The sequence below is a fragment of the Canis lupus genome, chromosome 4, assembly GCF_048164855.1.
Source record: "Canis lupus baileyi chromosome 4, mCanLup2.hap1, whole genome shotgun sequence".
NCBI classification, from domain to species: domain Eukaryota; kingdom Metazoa; phylum Chordata; class Mammalia; order Carnivora; family Canidae; genus Canis; species Canis lupus.
This window is the reverse complement of record NC_132841.1, coordinates 61886664-61912508: the sequence shown is the minus strand read 5'-3', so window position 1 is coordinate 61912508 and position 25845 is coordinate 61886664. Positions and strand designations below refer to the sequence as shown.

Here is a 25845-nt window from a genome sequence, read left to right as displayed (position 1 = left end):
CACTGCACTGGTCTATGCTCCAGCCATTAGTCTGTCTTAGCTCATTTCCTCCTAAAAAAAGACTGCAAGTTGTCCCCCATGTCCATTTTCTTTCCCTTTAGGAACAGAATCCCTAGAGTCTTCCATCCTTACTAGAAGCCCCATTTCCAAGCCTCCTCTGTAGTGATGTAGGCATGTGACTCAAGTTCCCATACTTGGGAGGTGAGGGTAAGTGATGCAAGGAACTCCCAAGGTCATGCCCATAAAGGGAACTGCTTGTCCTCTACTTCTTTTTTCCCAGAGACTAAGAAAGATGCAGGAGTGGTGAGCCGTCTTCAGCTGGTGCTTGAGCAGAAGAACCTGGCCAGTGGCAGCACAAAGAGGAGTCTGAGTCTCTAATGGATTCATGCAGCAAAAGGCTAGCCTCCAAACTGACTACCAGCTTAGATTTTTACATGAAATAAAAACTTACTGTTCGAGTCACAGTTACTTTGATCTTTATTAAAGTAGACAAACCAGTATCTTCATTAGCCACTGTTCCATTATCGTCTACAATTATGCTGAGTTTCTTCACTTAAGGGATGCCTCATTTTATCTTGGAGCTTTTCATTTATCATAATTGCACCCATCACTGCATCCCACACCGTTCACAACAAATGTTTAGGCTGGAGTTTTCTGCACAACAGGTCAACACCAGTTCTCTCCACATGGTCACATATTCAACGTGCTCCTGAATTTGTTGCTAGAGTCAATATTTGAAGATCCCACATATATTACTTTCAGTCCATCTGACAAATATTTAACTTTGGTGTTGTACATGATGGTGACATCCTAAAGCCAGCACCAGGACTTGCCTACCTTGATTTTTTTTCCCCTCTAGAAACAATGAGCAGTTGTACCGAGCGCTCTAGACTTTTCTCTTTGGTTTCCGTGGGAGAGAGAAGGCTTTCCTTCCCCTCCACAGGATGGCCATGTGCCAGTGTCCAAAACCCATTCATATGTTACCTTTCATGGCAACAGAGCCCTTTGCAAATGTGACTCAATCAAGGATCTTGAGATGGGAAGTTTAGCCTGGATTATCCACATGAACCCAATTTAATCACTAAGGATCCTTACATAGAGGGAGACTGGAGAGTTAGAGGTGTCCAAGAAGGATCTGTGATGGCAAAAATAGATGTGACCACTGAAGTAGCAGTTGGCATGCTGTCAGTGCTAGAAGGGAACCATGAGCCAAGGGATACAGGCAACCACCAGCAGCCCAAAGAGCCGATGATCAGATGCTCTTCTAGAGCCTGGGTAAAGAACACAGCCCTGCCAACATCTTAATTTCAGCCCAGTGAAACCTACACTTCAGACTTCTGACTTCCAAAACAATAATAGAATTTATGTTCTTTCAAGCCACCAGATTCATAGTAATTGGTTTCAGCAGCAAAAGGAACAATGCAGGATCCTTATATGTGGTACTGTACATTATAAGAACTCAATCAAAGTTTAGGGTAGGATTTGTTCAGACCTTTAAAAAGCCAGATGGAAATAAGCAGTTTCAGAAAATGAGAATTGGTGGGAGTGGGGTATAAATAGGCGATGGGCATTAGGGAGGGCACTTGATGTAATGAGCACTGGGTGTTTTATGTAACTGATGAATCACTAAATTCTACCTCTGAAACTAATAATACACTGTACGTTAACTTGAATTTAAATAAAATACTCAGTGTTAGTAGTATTAATATGCAATTATTCTCTCATTCTACTGTACTAGCAAAAGTAGCTCTCCCTATCCCCTCCTGGGGGGGAAATGTCACATAAGTTGAATATTAGCCATGTGGCAGGTGCAAGCAAGTGTCCTAGCTAAATAAGATGGTAACCCCTACCCCATTACTGAATGAATCCATCTCAGGATGAATCTGGATCCCATTTTTACGAACTGTTATTGTTCTAAAGAATGTTTGTTAGTGAAATAACAGTATTTGGCACTTTCCGCAAAGTCAGACAAATTTAGAGTTTTTAGAGCTCTGTTACTAAGCAAAAGCGCTAACCATGCAGGTTATGTTACTGGTATTCTTTAGGTCAGATCAATGTAGGTCATCACTACATTGATTGTTAGTTCCTGCAGGTGTTGGATACAAGAGAAGCAACAATAGGCCAGTGGGGTCGTGTGCTATAGCTGGTACCATCCTAGGGGCTGAATAACTAACTTGGCGTCATTCATTCCCTTCAGGCCCCTTCACTTAGTTTTAATCAAAGGGGTTCACACTCCAACAGAAAGGTGGCTGCATGCTGAGATTACCACTCTATCCTGCTTCTGGCTACCACCAGCTGCTATGCTGCTATGACAGTCACAGTTCCCAGCTCAGAAGTCCCTAGAGCTGTAGTTTCCCAGGAGGGCACTCATCCTGATATTCCAAAGGGAAGTCCTAAACTAAGCCCTACTATGCCCTTTAGCCCACAGTTAATCTACAAGTGACTGCAGAAGGTTCGTTTCAAAAATCATTCTCAAGTATGGCCTGTTTCCACTGCCAGGATTTCACAAAATCATAGACTCACAATTGTAATGTCAACTCCGGGCCTGCACTTACTTCCCCTCCTTCCTCCTGACCAAAACCCAGTGAATGTTGTCTAATACCCAAAATAGTCTAGATCCATGTAACAGGACTCCTTTTGTTTCAAAAACTAAATTACTTCTTTGTAATACATCAGGATATCACATTCAAGAGAATACACATTATCTCCTGTGCTGCCCTGCATGGGAAAGAAAAGCTAGCCCCTCCAAGCAGAGGCTTGGTTTGAAAGACTTTTCTGCTTCACTGTTTCAATTTGTTCTGGGGTTGGGTAGCCATTATAACTGAGAAAGTTTAAGTTCTTCCACCTGTGGCTTAAGTTTCCTGCCTAGACAACCAACATAAGATTTATTTTCTTCAGTCTCCTGATTTAGGGCACTCTAAATAAGCATTTCCCTTTGATTCCTAAAGAAAGCTCTATCTATTCCAAATGTTGCTGAACACTGGATGGCATGCGTAGAACACCTTTTGTCATCTCAGTAATGATTTTTATTACACTTTTTAATGCCTAAGATTCAGTATGCATTCACATGAATATGATATATTTTTACCTTGGGAGTTTGCAGCATATCTGTCCTGTATATAGTCCATTTCTGTCTTGTTCACATTATGGATTCCTAATATATAAAAACTACGACTTTTCTTTCCTTATTTTTTAAGGACTTAATCAGCTGCTTTTTGGCAATGTTAGAAATATGCAGAAATAAGTCCCCTAACACCATTTCTCATCCCATAAACTCAGCCATGATCTTTAATTTCTTTAAAAATTTATAATTTATTTCCAACAGGTACCAAGAAGATTTCAGGTTTATATTATTTACAATTCAAGTTTTTCCCCCTCCTTGTTTTAGTCTGCTTAGGCTGCCATAATGAAATACTGTAGAATGGGTGACTTAAAATTTAGGTCTTCCTTCAGCTATAAGTCAGATCAGTGCACCAGCATGGTCCAGTTCTGGCAAGAGTTATTTTCCTGGCTTCTAGAAGGCCACCTTCTTGTGTGTGCATATAGCCCAGAAAGAGTGCAAACTATGATCTTTTCTAAGGGCTAATCCCATCATGAGGGCCACACCCTCAAGACTAGATCTAAACCTAATGATCTCCCAAAGGCCCCATCTCCCAATACCATCAAGCTGAGTGTTAGAGCTTCAACATAAGAAATGGAGGAGGGGACCATTTCAGTCTGTAGCACTCTCCTTTGAGGGACAATTTTTATCAACCTTAGAATTCGTCTACAGCCACAGCTTCTTTATTAAATAAGTAGGGACTAAACACCTGCTTGGTCCCTGGCCCAGGCTAAGCGCTAGGCATGCAAGAAAAACTGAAGAATGTCTGACATCAACAGGGCCAGGATTCATAGGTTCCAGTTGTAAATACCATATTGTGTTGACTCCCTGGGGTGGCTATGCTCAGATCTCTCATCTAGAGAAGCACAGATGACTTTCAGCCTCTAGCTGCCACAACTTTGGGTCCTCCATGGAAGGCTGTACCTCTGTAGGCCAATGCCAGCCAGTGCCTAGGTATGCAGAAGATCCTGGAGTCTGGCCCCTCCAACAGGCAGCTTTGCTCAGGGAAGCCCCCACCAGCCCCCAAGACTTTCTCAGGACCTCCTCGCCACCTAAAGGTCCACCACCACCAATCTTCCTTCCTTCTTCCCACTCTCGGTGGGAAGTCTTAAAGTCTTAAAGGCTCTCTACCTTCTTGCATTCCCTGCCCTCACCCCCATCATCCAGACATTTCCCTAACTCGTCTCTTGTATGCGGATCCCAATTTGGCATCTGCTTCTTAAAGGACTCAAAAACAAAAATCATGCTCAAGAAGTAACTTTATATAAAGTAAACACATCTAGCTCCCAAGTTACCTATGCACCTAACTGCAGACAAACACCACCCAATTTTGTTTTGAGGCTGGAAAGGTTATATATGGAAATCTGGCAACTTGCACAAACATATAAAATACATAAAGATATTTAGCAGAGATAAGCAGCTAAAACAAATGATACGTTAAAAATCTGATTCTTCTTAAATTCAAACTAAGGCAAAACTGCAAACTGCTCATTTTAATGGACTGTAATTGAACCTACAGCTACTGAGAACTTCTCCTGTCCCAGTCTTGTACAAATTACCGTGGAAGATACCGGGACAAGCAAGCACAAATTAGGATCCCTGCCTTCAATCCTACAACCTGTGGTGATACCATTTACTCAGGATTCTTGATTTATCTGTTTAACAATTTCCTTAAACTTTTTGTGCACACTTATGAAGAATTCTTCTGTGCAAGGTGGGATACAAAAATCACCACATTTTTTAAGTCCTTCCTTGGGAAATAATTTGGTCTTCAGAAGTAAACATCATTGTATTCCCTGTCCAGTCTCAGAAGCCCCTCTCCCTAAAAGCCTTCAAAGGGAAAAGTCAAACTTTTGTCACTGAGTCTTATGACTAGAAAAGTCTTTTCATGGTCTTGTACACAGATGCCACCCCATATTTCTGAATTAAGAAACTGGCTCAGGGCATTTGAGTCAACTGATACAGATGGATGTGAAAAAAAAAAAAATGCTAACATGGGTTAGGATTTTGTTTTTGTACTGCAAAATACATCCTATGTACAAAAAAGCATATAAAGGAAATATGTAGTTTAAAGAATAAATATAAAGCAAACACTATGTGTATGCCATTCAAGTTAAGTAGACTATTACTGAAGCTTTTAAAGCCTTTTCCCCCTTCCTTCCAATCTCCCAGTGTAGAGTTTCTCAATCTCAACACTATCAGCATGTTGGGCCAGATTCTTATGTGCTTAACCAGTATATAGCTGGATGGTTAGCAATACCCCTAGCCTCAACCTACTAGATGCCAGTGGCATACCACTGCCACCACCCCCCAACTCCCAACTCCACCCACCCCCAGCTCAGTTGTGACAACCAAAAGGTCTCCAGCCAATACCATGTATCCCCTGGAGGGCAAAAATCACTCACTGCTGAGTACTACTACCCTAAAAGGTAACATCTGAAATTTTGCTTATCTTTATGGTGTATCTATCAATATATGTAGTCCTACAACATGTTGCTTAGTTTTACATTTCTGAACTTTGTAGAAATGAGATCAAACTGCATGTATTTTCCTGTGGCTTTTTTTTTTTTTTCATTCAAAATCACGCTTGTAAAATGTCTTCACTGTCAATTATATAGCTGCAGTTCATGTACAATTTTTAGATTATCTCTTTCTGTGGCTGTATAACATACTAGGAAATTAGAACTCCACAATTAATCCAGTCTATTACTGATGGACATTTGTAATACTGTGTTGTTATGAATATATTTCCCAGGGACAGTCCCTGCATATGTCGTCTTATAATTATGGAATAATTTCTCTGAGATATATACTTGGGAGATTTGCCCGTGTCACAGAATATACTGGCATTCAACTTAATTATTTTTCAAAATGGTTATAGAAATCTACACTCCCACCAGCAATGGAGGACAAGTCAAGTCCCGTTGCTCCACATGCTCTCCAACACTCAGTTCTTCATTTATATTTTCATGACATTTGGTACTGCAAAAATACACGTTGCTTACCGTGTGAATGCCAATTCTACAAACAGCAAATGAGGTCTGGATACATTCAGACATTCTCTACGAGATTAAGAATAAGAAATTACAACTAAATGTTTGTCCCACAGAACTGACTTCTCCCCCCTTGACTTGCTTCCCTCTTTAAAGAAAATCTGCTATACTCTGACATCTGCTTTATGAGCAAATAGCTGAATTTTTTTCCCCTCCTGTCTGCTCTTTTTAGGCCAGCTCAAGTCAGACCTGAATAGTAGACTGTGTGGCATAGTGTTTTATCATGAGACTATAAAGCAGATCCTTCAATAGGCAGTAACAATTCAATACCATTAAGAAATGGGATTTGTTATAATGGCTTAATTTCAATTCTGCTCAAATATCCAATTTTTAATTCTTTGCTAGAAGTTTTATAAGCATTTATTTAATTTAATTCTTACTAGATCATATAGGTCTAGAGTCCTTACAGAAAAGTAACTTTGTAGGGGATTGGATGGCTCAGTTAAGAGTCCGACTCTTAATTTTGGCTCAGGTCATGATCTCAGTGTTGTGAGATCGAGCCTCACATCGGTTCTATGCTGGGTGTGGAGCCTGCTTGAGAATTTCTCACCCTCTCCCTCTGCTGGAACCTCCTCTTAAAAAAAAAAAAAATCCTGTATAGAAAGGAAACCCTCCTTGTTAAATATTGAACATTTTGAATGGGCTGCATTTAGAGGAGATGGAGGTTTCAGTCTCTGAATGCTCCACGCAGCATTCCTTTTTTTCACTTCTACCCAATCAACTTCAGATTCCTAAAACTCGTGCCCACTTGAAAAACCATGCAGACCAAACGTGTATGGATTTATTTTAACTGGAAAAGTATTTTTTTTTGCATATTAAATTGGTATAGAGTCAAAATAAACCTAACTTTATACAGTTTGACATTGTTTTCATGGTTTATTATCAAGTAAGAGCTTCCGCATGAGCTTAGAATGCCACAAGTCACAATCGTGATTGTAATCTGTTGTGCAGAGGAAGCAGAGATACAGGATCCCGGATTCCCATGGTAGCCAAAATGCTCTTAAAGATGTATTCCTTCTGAAGGTCAAGAAGCCCTAGCAGATTGATTTTGCAAAAGTCTGACTCTTCAGATATCCGTAAGAAACTAAACTCTGTATGATTAAAGAACTTTGGTACAGACGAGGCTGAAAGCCAAAGGCTGTATGCATGAACCTCCAAATAAAAATAAAAATGGAAAAAAAAAAATCAAGCTCAGAAGATAATTTGTTGGGTAAAGTTCTTAAACTTAATCTAAACTTTCAGAAAGTTCCATTCACTGGTGCCATTGTTCAAAAAAGTGGCTGATGATTTCATCTTGGGGAATGTTTCATTAAGGAATCAACACTACTAGGTTTCTTTATTTTGAATGAAATGCATTACTGAAAAGACCCCAGGGCAATGCTACAGGCCCCCTCAGAGCTGAGAGAGAATTGCTCATTACCCCTTGTCCCACATTCATTCCTCCGTTCCACCTTGGAAAGTCACACCAATTTGTACTTTGTACAAATTGATTTAACAACCCTCAGCTGAAAAGGTTTTTTCCCCAAATGACAATTAACTTATTTATTTTATGTTCCCTGGAATAAAAAAAAAGTATATATCCCAGCCATACCTTGAGCTAGGGATGGTCGTGTAAGTTCTCCGTAACAAGATGTAAGGAAAGGATGCACAAAGGGAACAGACTCTAAGAGGGACCCTTTGGCTCTCCTGCCTTTCTCAGCTCTTTTTCCACTCTGTAGAATCACACTTTGTTACATAGGTCTGTGAGACTTACTGTAGCTCCAGCAACTACCTCAGAGCATGAGGGCCCCCAGAGATAACAGGCACATGAAGTGGAACCCAAGCATGAGTGAGCCTGGGGACAAAATGACAGTGGAGCTGCCACACGATCCACCTCCACACCCTGTGCATGAAATAGAGATCAACCTTGAACTTGTTTATAGACTGGTGTATATCTCAACTTCCTAACTGCCTACAGAGCAATATTTTTAAGAAGTAGATGTCCCCAATGACATAAAGGAGTCCTAGCATTTGTCATTAGAGAGTGACTCTTCAAGAGCTTTACTTTTCAAAAGGGGAGACATCTGTCATTACTTAAAAAACCTACTTTCCACTCCCACCTTTTCACATTCCCAAAACATAAAAGTACTGTTATTGGGATTGCCAAAATCATTACCCTGAAAATCCTAAATGTACTGTGTTTTCCTCTGAGTAGCCTTATTACCTCATTCCCTCTAACCATTACCAATACTTCCTCATCGCTGAGCATCCCACCTCAGACCAAGTAGCAGGACCACCATCCAGCTCTAGCTGCTTTCAACACCATGAATGGCATCTCTCCTCTCATTAGAGGGAATCAGATAAAAAGGGTTTAAAAGCCTAACCAAACTTCCTTTGGCCATGGTGTAAGAACCAGTAGTATACTTAAAATGACTAGATCATATTCTTTCCCTGTACAGATGCTCTATTTGTAAGAACTCATTTTAATGGTAAACCCATGGGATACTGCATAGCATGGAATGAAAAAGGAGTAATTATTTCCAATTAAAGAATGAAGCTCTACCCCAGATAAAATCTGACCCAGTAGCCTCTAAATCAGCATTCATAAATCTACATGTAGACTTGCCTAAGAACTCAAGAATGTTATTCACAAACAACCTTCAGAACAATCTCTCTTTGCTATCTCAACAGAAGTATAAAAAAGATATTCTGTCAAAAGCAAGTCATAGATTGGTTAAGATCTGTTAAGATATTAGGTCGATAGAATAACATGTGTAATCAAGAAAAAGAATACTCAATTTGAAATAAGTTTACTTACAGTTTACTGTTGTTTTCCCTAAGAAATTTCAAAGGTGAGCATGAAAATAAAGGAGAAAAAAAAAATCTTCAACAAGATGACAGAAAATGTTATTTACCATAACAGTCCATAAAGGATTTCAAGGTATAACAAATTTCATCTCCAGAGGGTGTAAAAACACAATTTCTCTTCTTCTAAAAGCTATTTTAATAGTTTGGTGTGTTATATGACCCATCCTAATGTAAAGATGGTCACGTCTCCTTATTTTCTCCTCTTATTCTGCATGTGAGGAGAGTAAGAGGTTAATCTAGCCAAGCCAACTCTGTAGAGTACTAGGAGTAACATTCAGAACTGGAACAACAAGAAAGGAGGTGTGACAGCAGCTAAAACCCCTTCGAAAGAGGCCCACACCTGGCTCATCTCTTGCCAAAGAAAGCTAACATCTAGCAGGTTCTCTTGACAGCATCCCAAAACAAATGTGCTGGAGGCAAAGATGCAACATTTGGGGAACTGTGGACAGAGAAGACCCATTCTAGTGCATTCCATGGTGCATGGGAGCGTCAAACTGCCAAGTGGCTAGAATCCTCCCCCAGTAAAGGTCATGTCAATCCCGATGCTTTGAGTCACTGCTCCAGACTGACAGAAACAAACCCTGGGAATGCCACTTGCTTCAGAACTCAGCATTTCCTTCTGGGAGTGTTGTCACTGAAAACATCCACAGTGAATTATTTCACATCTCCCTCCGTATGCTCTAAAAGTTACTTTCCCCAAATAGGAAATAACTTTTTTTTAAAAAGTCATGAATATTTATAAAATAAAATGAAATTCTGTTTACAAAATGTACAGGATTTTATTCCTCACCATTTCTTACAGTTTCTTCTATCTAGAGGGGAAAAAAAAAAAAAAAAGAAGAGGGTGATCAGGAACCCAGAAAGAAGCATTTGCATCTAAAGCAAAGCTAACAAAATTGGCCTCTCAACATTTTCTTCAAGGTTTTTAGTTGTAAAAATGCCACCACCATCCCAAGAGCACCTACATGTTCCAAGCGATCACCACACCTGTCTGACCATGGAATACAGTAGTTCAACTAGTAAAAAAAGGAAACACTGCCTTCACCAGCTAGAAAAAGAATAAAAGAAAAAGAAAAAAAGAAAAAGAAAAAGAAAAAGAAAAAGAAAAAGAAAAAGAAAAAGAAAAATCATGCATGATCTTTCTGTGAAATTCAAGCACAAAAATTTGAAAAGCTAACTAGAAGAAATAACCTCAGATTTGCAAAGTCATGTACCAGAAATAACCCAACACAAGCATAAATTGTCCTATCAAAATTTATGGATTTCATCACAGCAATGGTTTGGCTAATCTTTTGCAAACAGCACTGAAGGTCACAGGTAATAGTCTCACAAAAGCAGATTTTGGCTTAATATTGAAAAACAGTTCTCTTTCTGAAAATTCTAAATAAGAAGTATGAGAAGAAGGAACAAAATGTGCTTCTGATTTATCAGATTAAAAATTAATACCACTTACCTTGGGGAGTTTATTCCTTCAGTTTTTACAAGACAATGGGGTTAAATTCAACCCAAAACAAAAACAAAAAACAAAACCCGTGCTGAGCATCATCAATGTGACAGGCTTTGTTAGGCGAGTATACAAAGATAAATGAGCCCAAGCCCTGACATCAATGGTTTCCTAATGCAGGAGGGAGTAATTTAACATACTTGCAACAGACAATGGCAATATAAAGGTGTTCAGCATAATAACGGTTTTGTACAAAGGGTTTTAGGGAAACACAGTGGGAGACTGAACCCAATGAAGACTTTCTAGTAGATTTATAAAAGATCAGGAATTAGCTAGGTGAAAGGAAGTACAGAAGGTCATCGCAGGTGGAAGGGACATGAGTAAAAATCATGCACCAGCACAGGACGTGCAAGGATCCGTGGGCTATTGGTATAGGCCTAAACATCCTATTTTCAAATAATCACTTCTCAATCTGTTATTGGTACTCACTGTCTACATTCTGTCTACAATTCATATTAATATACAAAGCCTCCTTTTAAGCTTTTATCTCTAACTCCCTGTGTCAAAGGAAGTTTCATTTGTTGAGGATCGCACAGACTGTCACATTATGAAGTCTGCTCTTCTACAGACTCTACACCCTGCAGCTGAAAATGCTCACAACCAAGATTGCCACAGCTTATTAAACTACAAGGCTGGCCATCATTAAGGTGGCCAACCACCACGGTGTGGCCCAGCAGGGAGAGCTAGGCGAGGCCAATCATTCTTGCTCTCCAAAATTTAAGTGGAAAAATACCAAGAAGATGAAGCAGTTAGCAGAGGGAAGTGAAGCTGACAGAATATGAAAAGCAAAGCTATTAAGTAGCTTCATGAAGAAACACAGTGACCTACATTCATGAGGAAGCCAAAAGTATGCATAAAAAACTACACAGAAAAGAGATCTACAGAGCAGAAGAGATTAACTCTGTCAGTAATCTCAAGAAGTAGAGATACAAATATGTGAAGAGTAACTGAAGAGAGCTACAGAGAAGACTGTTTCTGAGTGAAAAAGTCATGTATTCTTCAGTTTCTTTTGCAACTATACATAACAATGTGACCAGGTTCTGGTCAATGAGATCTTCAGAAAGTCTGAAGTCTTCCAAAGGGAGGCTCACTCTTCCACACTTTCTCTATCCTGAAGCCTGGAATGCAGAAGTGATGGCAGGAGCTCTGGCAGCACTTTGAACTATGAGTTTCAAGTCCACACGCTGAGCAGCAGCACTGTAAGGCCCTAACACCTCCCAGACTTACCTGAGGGAAAAAAATACACATCTCCCCTGTCAAAGTCACTACTTTCCAAGCAATTCCAAACCCAACAGATAAGTTGTTGAGACTGCTGAGACCGTGTCATCTCAACAAGGAGAGTCCCTTCAGATGGAAGTGTGATGCATACCACTTTACACTAGTGTTTTCCTCAAGGCAGAGAGGGAAACCACAGCTGTTAGTTATATAACAGACCTAGGATTTGGAAACCCAAATCTTTTGGACTTGGGAGCCCACACTCAATTATTAAGAACAAATGAATGCAAATGAAGTCAAAGGGAATAGTATATTCATAAGTATTCTATGGCTCAAATACTCTACCAAAGCCAATTTTTAAAAGCTGATGCAGTATCACTTACCAACCACAAAACGCTCTGGACAAATCTCCACGACCCTCTAGCCTATCTAGACAGAAAGGCTCCTACTCCCAGAACCTAGGGAAAAGGTGCATGACCACCAGAAACTGAATAAAGGCACCAGCCCCTTGCCCATGGTAGAGTCCTGCCAAATTCTGATTTGTAGGGAGTGGAATGGATTTCTAAGAGCACAGAGGATTCTGGGGAGACCCGCAGTGTATTTTTGTACGGTGGTAAAAAGTCTCTCATTACCTTTAAGCAAAAGAACTGTCCACATGCAGTGACAACTTGAAGAGCTCAGCCTTAATATTTCAGCTCTCCACCTGTCCCTGGGATGTTTCACTGCTGCAGCATGGTAATACAGTCATCCTTTTGAAAGGCGCAAGGATTTTATATGGCCAAGTTGAAGGCAGTGTATGTGGCATTAATAATCTTCATTAAATAGATATGTATTTGTAACGAGCACCTGCTCTGTGCCCGGCAGTGTCCTCTTGGGCTGGAGACTAAAGCAATGCATAGAGCCCCTGCTTCTCACAGGGTTTACACCCCAGTGCCCATTCAGGCAAAACCAAGCAAGTTAGTGGGCGCCTGAGTGGTGCAGGCAGTTGAGCGTCCAACTCTCAATTTGGCTCAGGTCATGATCCTGGTGTCGTGGGATGGAGCCATGTGTTGGGCTCCGTGCTCAGCATGGAGTCTGTTTGAGACGCTCTCCCCCTCTCCCTCTGCCCCGCCCCCTGCTTGCTGTTCTCCTCAAATCTTTAAGAAAAAAAAATTAAGTTAGAGGGCAAGTGCTATGAAGAAAGGTAAGAGCAGAATGTGCAAGGGAGAGTGGACTTGGGGTACTACCCTTTTTGAGAGCAGATATAGTAATTCTAACAATATTACAGACAAAGTAAGGGAAGGCAGAAAAGTTTTCAACAGCTTTGCTTCAAAAATCCCTGCTGTAGGCAGACATGGTACTCTACCATGAAAAGTCACAGCATCAGACACTCTATTCAATAGTTCACAGACACTTATTAAGAAGCAGTTCAGAGAGCCATTAAGAGTATAGATTTGGGGGTCAGGCTTCTTGGAATCAAATCCCAGCCATACAAGTTACTGTTTGTGGGACTCTGGGTAACTTACTTAACCACTCTGTATCTTAATTTGCCATTCGTGAAGAGAGGATAATAGTACTAAGTACTTCAAAGTACTTCGAAGGTAGGGGGATTAAAGGAGTTCTAGAAGGAAACCTAGTAAGCTCCAAATTTGTGTTTGCTTATTTTTAAATTGAGTGTCTACTGTGCTCCAGGCACACAAATTCCTCTACGCATCTGCACTCAGGGGCCCCAGACCTGGGAGGCCTCAGGAGATGTGCTCTGCCATCAGTTTCTAAGGATCCCTGGATCCTGCTTCACATTCCAGGACTATGACTTCTCATTGCAAACACAGTCACCCAGGGTACTAACTCAAGATTCTCCAAAGGAAGAAATGTTCTGAAGCCAGAGGGCTTAGCTCCCAGCATGCCCCACCCCCCAGACCCAGCACCAGAGGCAAAAAAACAAAAACAAAAACCAAAAATCATTCATTTCAGCCAGATCCCATACTGCTCTTCGGCCAGGCAATTTCCAACTATATAAAAACAGGTTCTAGTCTACATTATGTTAAATTCTACTAGTCGATTGCCACAACATTTTAATGTTCAGTACCAACATTTTATAATGACAGGCATCCAGGTGACAATGCAATCCCCAACTAGACACTTAGGAAGGAATATTGTTAGAATCATAAGAAAAATTCTATTTTAAACACGTACATTTATCCTCCATTCCCTCTCTCCCATTCTTTCTTGGATGTAATTGAATACGACCTTTTAGCACTGCCCTTCTGTTGTCAGGGATTCTGTCTTTGAACTATTTTAAGCCTCTACCTGGACATAACATGATGCTTATATTGTCAATGTATTTCAAGTCCTGAAAAGATCCAAGTGGGCAAGCCCTTTTACACTAAATCAAGACCTCCATATGAAAATAACTGTACTGCCCAGAAACACTAGTTACAGGAGAATGTGGTCCAACCATTTAAAGAGTCAAAAAGCTTACTGGTTTATGAATTAGACCATCTGGATTTTTCGTTTTTCTGACTGTGGTAAGAGAAATAAGCAAAGTATGAGCTTTAGAGTTTAGACAAATCTGTGTTCAAATAATTCAGAGCACAATCTTAGAAAACTTCTGTGCTCCCAGCTTTAGTAACTGGTCCTCAGTTACCAGTGAGAAAAGACTACTACTAACCTTATTGGATCAAGTAAACAAGCATCAGGTGCTTGGCAAAGAAAAGACATTCCCTCAAACTCACTGAGGCCCAGGCCAAGCCGTCAACATCTGCTGCTGGACAGTCTCCCCGACACATCCCCCACCTCACCCCCTCATCCCTCACCTCTGAATAATCCAGTTTCCAGGCTGCGGAAAAGAGCAAGATTTCAACGTGCAAATCAGGTCCTATTACTTCCTGCCTAAAACCACTTACTAGTGTAAGAGTAATCTTAAGTGAAACTCAACTCCCTAGGATAACCTCCTGGCCCCACAGGATCCAGTCCAGCTTTTCTCTGGGATCTGCTTTCAAAGCCAGTTTCTTTGGGCCACTCTTCAGCAGCTAGTACCCCCAACTTCATGACTTCTATGAACAGACATACCACTTTCTTACATTTGCTGAAGAAAAGTGACCAATCAAGATGCCTGGGGAAGTACTTGGGGATTTACTTTGAAGTCCCAGGCTACCTGTGCCCAACTCAGGTGGCTAGAATCTACCTACTTTTGGTTCCCCAGGGACTCTGCTCTAGTTCCCTTCCCCTCAAGGGACACTATCTTTTTTTGTTAAGTTTTTTTTTTTGTAAGTTTTATCCCTGTCCCTAAAGTCTAGCTGCAGATGGCACAAGTCCTCTCTGCTTGCTGTTCACATCCTTGCTGCCCACCTACTCCAAAGATGTACATGCTGGCCCTTCTTACTGCATGGTTTTTACTGCTAATTAATTAGAGACAGGCAAATACAGGGCAGTTGGGAAAACAAAAACAAAACAAAAAAACAAAACCCAACTCCATCAGTAAAGTCTGCAAACTCCTTGCCCTGGTTTCTGATTGTATGGATAAGCAAGCCTCTTAAACTCCTATCCCTCTGCCTCTAGGAGGGTGGATTTCCCCCAAACCCTGCTCTTCACTCTCAGGCCAGACGACAGAATCACAACCCACAAATAAGGGGGGCTACATACAGCCCCTTGCAAGCCACTCCCTTTAGGCAAGTAATGGTTATTTCTGAGGACAGAGTTCCTAGTCAAGGTTCCTTTAAGATGGTGAAAAAAAGACAAATGAACCCATAGTATTGAATTCATATGGAGCCACACACAATTTAAAACTGTGACTGTGGGTGGTGGGCACTGAGGTGGGCACTTGACGGGATGAGCACTGGGTGTTATTCTGTATGTTGGCAAATTGAATGCCAATAAAAAATAAATTTATTATTAAAAAAATAAATAAAACTGTGACTGTGATTATCTTAAAATGACATTTATTAAGAAACTCCTACGTGCTGGCTGTTTTGCACGGTCATCTCTGTCCTCACAACTAGAGCAAGGAGGGCATTTCTAGGTCCTTCAGATGAAACGCTGAGAATGAGTTACCAGCACATGGCTGCTCAGTGACACAACTTCCATTTCCACCTAGGTCTGATTCCAAACTGGTGGTTTTCAAACTACAACCCCCACAGGGTTTGAAAGAGGCAGCTAGGGCCGCCCAGGTGGCTCAGCGGTTTAGCACCGCCTTCCGCCCAGGGTGTGATCCTGGAGTCACGGGATCGAGTCCCACATCGGGCTCCCTGCATGGAGCCTGCTTCTCCCTCTGCTTGTGTCTCTGTCTCTCATGAATAAATAAATAAAATCTTAAAAAAAAAAAAAAAAGAAAGAGGCAGCTAGATACTTAAGAAATTACTTTTATGAAGAGAACTGATTTTTTATTAGAGGCTGAAATGAAGAAAAACATAATCAAATGTGCTGTACATGAACTTTCCACACATCGGAGACCACCCACGCACACTCCTGTCCTGCCAGAGTAACGTTTTTTGTTGGAGGGTTAAGCCTCAGAATAAAACCTGTATCCTGCTTTCTGATCAGCACGGGAGTTTTGACTTGCTCCGTTTCCCACCTGGGCCAGTTCATCCCTCCTTTGGCAACCTGGTGGTCCCCCATTCCCGGGAGGTCACCAGATTGATGCCAATACCCAATCAGCATGCACATTACAGCCCAGAACTCCTGGGCTCAAGCAATCCTCCTGCCTCAGTTTCCTGAGTAGCGAGGACTACAGGCAGACACCACTGCACCCAGCTGTATTATGCTTGCTTGCTTTCTTTCTTTCTTTCTTTCTTTCTTTCTTTCTTTCTTTCTTTCTTTTTCTTTTTTTTTTTTTTGTATTCTGCTTTCTGATTGAAGAGATTGAAGATGAAGCTACTTTAAAATCTGTAAGTGTTGCAACTGTGATTCCATTACAATCCTATTCTCCCTTAATGTCCCAAAAAAGAAATGTTGAGCCAAATGAACCCAGCAGATATCCCTTCAGTTCTCATCCATCTAAATAGATCGAAGTTAAAAACCACCGAAATCTTTTTTTTTAATTTTTATTTATTTATGATAGTCACACACAGAGAGAGAGAGAGAGAGAGAGAGAGAGAGCGAGGCAGAGACACAGGCAGAGGGAGAAGCAGGCTCCAAGCACCGGGAGCCCGACATGGGATTCGATCCCGGGTCTCCGGGATCGCGCCCTGGGCCAAAGGCAGGCGCCAAACCGCTGCGCCACCCAGGGATCCCAAAAACATCGAAATCTAAATTCAGTTTTGTGTTTATCAAAACAGCTTCATTGCCCTCACTGATCTTGAACACACTATAAGGAGACAGGAATCATAAGTTTGTAAAAACCACGTATAAGAAAGTATCGTTTGTTTTAGATATCTGAGTTCTGCATAAAATTGGCTGGAAAGAATTCCATTGTTTAAATGAAAAGAAACATTTGAAATCCTCCCCTATTCAATCCTCCCCAGAATGAATTTTAAGTAACTCATGGTAAATAAAGCACAGAGATGGCCTCATATTAAGACCAACTGATAAGCAGGGGGAAAGACGAAAAAAATATTGCATCGACTTTGCCTTCTCACTCAATGCATGAAGCCCTTCTATAATGTTCTTTACAGGTAGGAAGCACCTTCTGCTTTGTCATTTCCTATTCACACCAAGTGGCTAAACTTACTAAGAAAGTTCCTTACCTTGAATCAATACCTGCCTTCCTACAAATTCTGACCCTTCCATTATAGTCTGCCTCTGAGGATTCACCAGATATTGTTTATGTCCTTCAAAGCCCTGAAGCCATTGATCTTAGGGTCTCCTTTTAAAGGTATCCTGCAAGTACAAAAACCAAAATTCTGATGCCAACAATAACAACAAAAATATATCATGAAATACTACCTCTCCTCAAGGAGGTAAATTGATTCTACTAGCCTAGAGGTAGGCAAGCTTAATCTATGGGCCAAATTTGGCCCACTGCCTGTTTTTGTAAATAAAGCTTTATTGGATCACAGCTACGTCCATCTATTTATGAATTATGTCTGGCTGCTTTAGTGTGACAATAGCAGAGTAGTTAAGACACAGACTGTATAGCCCACAAAGCCTAAAATATTTACTAGCTGGCCCTTTACAGGAAAAGTCTGTCCACCCTGTTCTAGCCCACCAACAGGAGCCCACAAGCAAAGAATTGTATTATAGTCGATATTTTGGGATATAGTTCAGTAGATCTAGAGTTATCCCTGGGTTACCCATGGTGCCCAAGTACCTAGCAAACGTTAAGCTCGCTATAAGCATTTGAGTAAGAAACATTAGATAGGAAGGGAGACTTTGGGAGGAAAGAAGTATAGGGTTTTCCTTCTCCCAAAACTCATTTGACATTTATCCTTCAAGGATTATTTTAAAACTTAACAGATCCCTTTTCTTGTTGTAGCTCAGTATTCGAACACAGGGCTGTACATCTGAATTAAAATCCAGGATGTGAAGTTACTGTTACATTTCAAGTAAATAAACATGGATTAAAATATTATTTTATGGAACTCCTTGTTAATTTTGAATACCGAGGAAAAAGCTTCCCACATCTGCTCTCAGAATATTCACTTGTTGCTGTTGTTTTAATATCACTCACTGCAATAATGTAAAGCAATTGGGATAAATAATCTTCGCCTCCAACATGAACTCAGGACTCTGGATTTGGGAAATGGAAGAGAATTGCTTTAAAACAGAGGAGAGAATCAAATCATCAAGGAGCTTATTAGATCTTGATTCATCATCTCCATCATTTCTTCCTAATCATGCATTTTTATGTTGTTTTTCAAGACTTCTGTATGAAGAATTAAAATATGCATCACTTCCTACACAGTTCTCTATAATTTTGACTTTTTTAGCAACTTGTTTCATTATACTCATGTTCTCCTATGTAACAAAGAATCTGATTTCAAGAGTTTTAAAATTAGTAACTGAAGGTCTATTCTTGTCATGGAATCAAAAGAGAAAAATTTCACTCCGTCTGTTTTATGCAACCATTTAAAAGAATACTAAGCTCATATAATTATGGTAAAACTATGAGCACTGAGAAGACAGGGACTGGAAAAATATTTGTCTATGGGTATTTCCAAAGATAACCAATACAGTAAGGCATTCTCCTCAAATCAAGATGTATTTGGGAAAACTGAAACATCACTAGCACAGGACACCACTGCCTCCACACTCAGGCCACAGAAAAAATGGAGGTCTGAGCCCAAAGAAAGAGAACGTTCCACTCAGGCTCAAGAAGTAAACCTGCCCACAGCCCAAGGTCAGGAGCCCTGAAAAGGTCAGGAAATGCAAAGGAAACCCAGGAACAAATAATCCTATCTAAATGACCCAGTCTTTTTTTTTTTTTAAGATTTATTTATTTATTTTTATTTATGATAGACACAGAGAGAGAGAGAAAGAGGCAGAGACACAGGAGGAGGGAGAAGCAGGCTCCATGCCGGGAGCCCGACGTGGGACTTGATCCTGGGACTCCAGGATCGCGCCCTGGGCCAAAGGCAGGCGTCAAACCGCTGAGCTACCCCGGGATCCCCTGACCCAGTCTTTAAAACATACATCTTGAAAACTCAGCAAGTCATGGGGAAATGTATATTACGCTAGGAAATTTTATTGGTAAACTACAGGATGTATAATTTCTATACAAAATCAAACAGAAATTCAACAATTCCAAGAGGCTTTTTACCCCCAGCACAGGGATTTGAACAAAGGACCAGCTGCAGTCTAGAAAAATTCAAAATGACAAAGAACTGCAACAGTATCCAATAAATCCACCCAGTACTCTGTCCTCTACACAACATGCTGCCTCTCCGGAAATATTTCTAAGGGAAGGAGGGATAAAAGAGCTGGCCAAGCAAGCACATGCTGGGGGGAGACAAGTTCTCAAAAGCAGAAATAGGACTTTCAAACGGTTTGGAATTCTCAACTTCTATTGGAAAAATAGTCTAAAGAAAGACTCAGAAAATGCGCCTGCTAAGCTTAAAATGAGTCATCTCATTTAGCTCAACTCAGGTCGCAGCTCCAAGCAGAGCTGGCCTACTGACAGGTGTGGGCCACCATGAGCCACACTAGGACCTTTCACCCCTGGAAATCAGAAATAGCTGCCACTTCAAGCAGTAAGCGAGCAGCTACAATATCTTTAGCCCAGTTACTCTGTACTGTGTTTATTAGGTGGAGACAGGAAGATATTTGAAAAGCTGGCATTGGAAAAATGAATGGAATAGAACTAGAATTTTTCCAGTGACAGGAATGCTCTAAGTCCTTGTTTCATATACAAAGTCCCAGTCCAATATTTGCAGAACAGTTCAATAATAGCACTTTAACAGTGCTTGGGATACTAGACTCTCCTTTAAATGCTTTCTATAATTTAACTCTGATGGACGCACTATTAATATGTCCATTTTGTGTATGGGGAATGTGGGGCACAGATACTGCACAGCAAGTGACAACTAGAGAATGCGAATTCAGGCAGTGTGGCCCCCAAAGTCTATGTCCTTTACCATTCTCTGTACAGCTTCTCAGCCCAACCACTGGCTTTGCAGCCATCTGGTGTACGTGTGCCAAGCTCTGGAAACAATGAGGCCCACAACCCAGCCGACACTGTGACACACCATGCTTTGTCCTGTAACAGATCCAGGAACCAAGGCCTGAGGCAGGGCCGGCTGGCCCATTAGCACATCTGGGCCAATGCACAATGGTTACCTTAGCCAACCCAGCAGGAGCTGGATTTCAGCCACACTTGCCCCCTAGGCCAGGCACCTCTGCAGCATCCAATGGGTCTAATTGTCTAAGACAGCCCCAAGAGCAGCCCTGGAAGGAGCTTCAATTCGGTTTTGGCAGTGAAAGGCTGAAGAAGAAAAGACTTAATGAGACGAGGAGGGAAAGGGGAAACTCACCAACCAAAAACTATTTCTGCAATCCTAGCTCTGATGATTTTAAAAAGGGAGAAGTTGAGGGGGGTGGGGCAGGATCATACAAGCCATTCAGCTTTATGAACACATCCAGATTACTATGCAGCAGTTCCAGACACTGCACGAGCAGACTAACCTCCCTGGCTGCCCTGGCAAAACAGTGCTAAGCAGGCCGCCATAAGAAAAACTGACTCCACGAGCTGAGACCAGACTTCAGTCCAGTTGGCAGGCGTCAGCCTGGGCCATCTTCAACAGCTTCTGGACTCAGCACTTCAGACCACCAGTTTTCTGCCCTGGGAGTCTGGTGCCAGCAGGGACCCTGACCCTGGGAGCCCCCCAAAGAGATGCGGCTTGTGTGACAGATACAGCAACCAAGTGCCCCGAGAGTCCAGTCTCCTCTCTTTCCAGGTACCAGGACATCCTTGGAAGCTCAACTCCTCTTAGCAGAAAAGTATAGGCAGAGGGTCTTAAGAACTGAGCTGTGGTTTTCTTTACCTGAACTGGGACCCTCTCCATAGCACAACTAGCTTAGACTTAACCTTCTCCCAACTACCTAACCAGAGAACTGCTACATCAAATGCTTTTTGGGAAAGCACCTACCTGATTCCATCATCTTTCACATTACAATTACCCTTACCTCCACGTCTCTGTGCCTTCTCTCCAAGCCGTCCTCGCACAAGCCCCCCTCCCTAGCCTTTCCAGAGAGCCCTCTGCTGAGGTATATTTCCTTAAGCAAGCTGATTAACCTTTCTAGGTCTGTTTTTAACATCTGAAAAATGAAGCTGATACTAGCATCTACCTCATAGGGCCCTTAGAAAGTACCTGACAACCTTGAGAGCATTATGCTAAGTCAGAACCACAACAATGATAGGACCTCACTTCTATGGACTCAGAAAAGGTAAAAACAAGCTCACGTATATAAAGAACAGAATAGTAGTTGCCAGAAGCAGGGTTTGGAGGGTGGCAAAATGGGTAAAAGGAGTCAAAAGCTACAAACTTTTTAGTTTTATAACTGAAAGTCCTACGGACGAATATATAGCATGGTTTAGTTCATGATACTGTATTGCATTTTTGAAAGACAGCAGATCCAAAAAATTATCACAGGAAAAAAAATTTGTAACTATGTAAAGATATTAACTCAATTTAGTGTGTTCATTTTGCAATCTATACAAATACCCATTCATTGTGTTGTGTACCTCAATTATACCTCAACTTTAAAAAATACCTTCATTGTTGATATTGGCAAGCACTTTCTGCTGTGACGATGAGCAAGAGGAAGCGTCAGAGGAGAGGCTGTTAGCACTGTTGTAGAGTACATGTATTATTTCAGTGAATCGTCATCAAACCCAAGGGCAGATGACCCTTACTATCCCCCACTTGACAGAGGAATAAAGTGAAGCACTCAGAAATAACTTGACACAGATAGAGTGAAGACGGTGAAGCCAGGCCCTTAACCCGGCAGTGTGGTAGGTGAACCATGAAATTCTTCTACACCTGCAAGAGCTTTGTGAAACATCCCCTCCACCGTGTGGCCTACCTCAATTCTATGGAGATCATCATGGCTCTCCACACCACTCCTACTCCTCTCCAGGCTCAGGACAAGGAGGGGCACCTGGGTGGCTCAGTTGGTTGTGTCTGACTCTTGGTTTCAGCTCAGGTCATGATCTCAGAGTCTGGAGATGGAGCCCCGCATCAGGCCCCATGCTAAGTGGGGAGACTGCCTCTCTCCTCGCCCTTTGCCCCTCCTCCAACCTGTATTCCTTCTTTCTAAAATAAATCTTTAAAAAAAAAGAAAAAGACTAAGGACAATGAGTTCTAGTATCTAACACGCTTTACTTCTCCTTGTCAATAACACTGACTGACCTTCACCTCATTCGCTGAGGATATCTGAATCTGACTCAGCCTCGCAGTCAGAGTCCTGCCATGGTCCTGGCAACTCTGTCATCCATGAGCATGCTCCATTCAACACCTCGGTCATATTTTTTCTTCCCCTAACCTCCCATCCTTTCCACTTCCAACCAAAGCCCCACTAAAGCTTCCCCTCAGAGAACAGCTCTACCTCTCCGATCTTAAGTTCATACAACCTTTTGTCTGACCGCACTGAACTCTCTACCTCCAGTTTTCTGAGCATTTACTCCCAATGACACCCGTCATTCAGCCTCATCAAGACCACCAGTCCCTTGTGCATCCTGTACCCTCTATGTGCCCTTCCTTCCAATAACTCAATTCATGGTCCATCGCTACAACCATTGTCTTGCCATTGTCCTCAATTCCTCTATTCTATTATCCACTCATTGACTCACGTTGGAAAAATTCTGACCCTTATTAACCTAACTGCCTACCTCTTGAAACCTACGCCCAAATAGCTACATCTGGAAGAAAAAAAATTCACAACCCTGCCAAATTTGGGTCATTGTTCAGTCATGGCTTCTGATGTCAACAGTGCACAGAGACCAATGCTTCAGGATCCCTGGTCATCCACTCACCCTTGTTCAATCCTACTCAGCTCAAACCCCTCCCCCACCACACTGCAGTCCCCATCAGCCAAGTGACTTCCTATTCTACTTCATCAGCATTTATCCACCTCAAATTTGGCCCCAGGGTAAGAGGAAAGCTGCCCGCTCACCCTCCCCACCCCTCCAGCTCTGGTTCTGTCCCCATCCCCCTTATGGTGCAATTCCTTGACAGACCTCCACTGCAAGCAGCCTCAACACCTTGCCTCCCACTAGGCCTGAGCACACCGTGGCCCAAGTCACCACAGACGCGAATCCAGTGGCCACTTTTCCATCCTTGTTTTTAGGATCTCTGGGCAAACTGAACACAACTGGCCACTTCCTCCTTCTGGAAAGGGTCTTCCTTTTCAGCCTGTTTGACTCCACACTTCCCAGGTTTTCTTCCAACCTTTCACTTCTCTCTCAGCCTCCTTTTCTAGCTCCTTTCCTTTTCTCTGATCCACTAAAACTGTGTGCTTACTATGTGCCAGCATTAACCAAGGCACTGGGCTTCCTGGGGATTCTTCTCTTCCTGCTCTGCATGATCCTCCCCTGGGATGAGTTATGTTCACGGCTTCAGGGACCATCTAAGTGGTGAAGACCAGAAGGTCAGACATTAGCCTGACCGGAGTTCCAGTTCTAGCTCCACTGCACCAGGGACAGGACCCTCCACTTTTCTGGACCACAGTTTTCTAATCTCTAAAATGATGACAGTAATGAATAATTCATGAAAACCACTTAACACTGTGGCTCCCACATAATATAGTACAGTATATGGCAAGTAACAACAAAGTGACCTATTGTTTTTTTAACTTCAAGAAGTCATCTCTGAGCTCCCATCTACCTACGTAAAACCTCAACTTGGATTTTGCACAAGTAGCAAAAACTCAGTAACACCAAGATCAAATTCCTCATTTTCCCCTATCACGCCATTCCTTCAAGTGTTATCTACCCCAGTACATGACCCCATTAGTCACCCCTATACCTGTGGTAGTTTTAAAAGATGCCCACAAATTTTTGGACTTCCTCCCACCAAGAGGTGGCTTCCATATCCTGCCCTTGACCCTGAGCTTGCCTGTGTGACTGTCTTGATGAACAAGATGCAGTCCAAGTGGCGCTGTGTGGCTGCTGAGGCTAGGTTAGAAAAGATTGGCAGCTTCTGCCTTGGTACATTCACAGTGAGCCTTCAGCCTGGATGTAAGAAGTACAACCACCCTGATGCAGCATGTAGAGACACCACATGGGAGAGATGCCCCAGGAGTTTACACTCTTCCAGTGCCCGGCTATTGGGCTGTTCCAAGCCCAAAAGCCAGACAAGCATATGAAGAAGACTTGAGATGATCCCAGTCACTATTTAATTGCAGCTTCATAAGGGATCCTGAGCAAGAACAGCCTAGCTGAACCCAATTTACCTCCAGATGCATGAGTCAAAATAGTTACTGTGTTAAGCCCCTCTTTGAAGGTGGTTTGTAAATGCAATAATAGATAACCAGAATAATGCTCAAACCAAAACCCTAAAGATTATCCCTAACATCTTTGTTCTCACCTTCTATATCCAACACGATATACAGAATTCCAGTAATTTTTTTTTAAAGATTTTCTTTGAGAGCATGCATACAAGCAGGGAGAGCTACAGGCAGAGGAAGAGGGAGAAGCAGACTCCCCGCTCAGCAGGGAGCCCAACGCTGGGCTCAATCCCAGGACCCCAGAATCATGACCTGAACAGAAGGCAGATGCTTAACTGACTGAGGTACCCAGGTGCCCCCAATTCCAGCAATTCTTAAAAGCATCTTCTTTTGCACATCTGTCCTGCTCCTACCTGGTTGTGAGTACCATAGCTTCCTTCCTAAATCAGGACATCATCTTTCTAACTGGTCGTCTTGCTCCAGTCTGGCCTCCCTTTCCAACCTTTCACAGGACAGTCAGATCTGACCAGGTCAGTCTAGGCAAACTTTGAAGGTTCCCATGATGTGACCATAGCTGGGCTCTACAGCTCCATGTGTATCCACTGCTCCCAACTCTGCTCCAGCCACACTGAGCCCTGGAAGCTCCTTGGAGTGATGGAGTTACTTACCCCAGGTCTCTGCACAAACTGTTCTTTCTGCCTGGCCTTCCCTATCACTGGGCCAACTTAACTTCAACATTGCAGATTAAAAATGACTCCTCTGGGAAGCTCTCCCAGGCCCTCAAGTCTAGGTTAAGTTTCCTTTCAGATACTCCCTCAATAACCTTTATTTCCCTCTAAATGGAATATGCCATTCCAGAATGTAATTGCTTCTTTTTCATCTCCAAGAGTATAAGTTCCCTGACAATAGGCCAATGGCTCACTCCCTAGTGAGTATATCCCTAGTGCCAGGACCACATCAGAACATAAAAGGCTCATAAAAATTAGAGTTGTTTCAGTAAATGACTGATAAATTACATCAAGGCAACTCTATCACTTAAGAAATAAAATAAGAATGGAAGAAAGATAGCTATTCCAGGAAGGATGTAAAGAGACTAAAAAATTCTGAAACGAAATAAACATCTGAGATTACCTAATTAATCCCATCTTTTTATAGATGAAGAAACAAGTTAATGAGACTGACTGGCTTGCCCAAACCTCCACACCTGGCTGGTGGCAAAGCCAGGAACAACAACAACAACAAAAAAATCAAACCAATTAAGTCCCATGGTACCACTTTAGCATGTCAGAATTTAAGTGAATCACATGACTGAATAGTGCAGAATTTCA

At 41.9% G+C, this 25845-nt stretch overlaps 1 protein-coding gene across 2 annotated transcripts in view; it reads right to left on the bottom strand.

The window, feature by feature from the left end:
• ARL15 (ARF like GTPase 15) overlaps positions 1 to 25845 on the bottom strand; it is a 398154-nt gene that overhangs the window by 361775 nt on the left and 10534 nt on the right. The window contains exon 2 of one of the 2 annotated variants that reach the window (XM_072824624.1): positions 6106 to 6162. The exons of the other annotated variant lie outside the window; for it this stretch is intronic. Coding sequence (XP_072680725.1) covers positions 6106 to 6162 — 57 coding nt within the window. The remainder of the gene's footprint in view (positions 1 to 6105; positions 6163 to 25845) is intronic. 2 annotated transcript variants of the gene reach the window in all.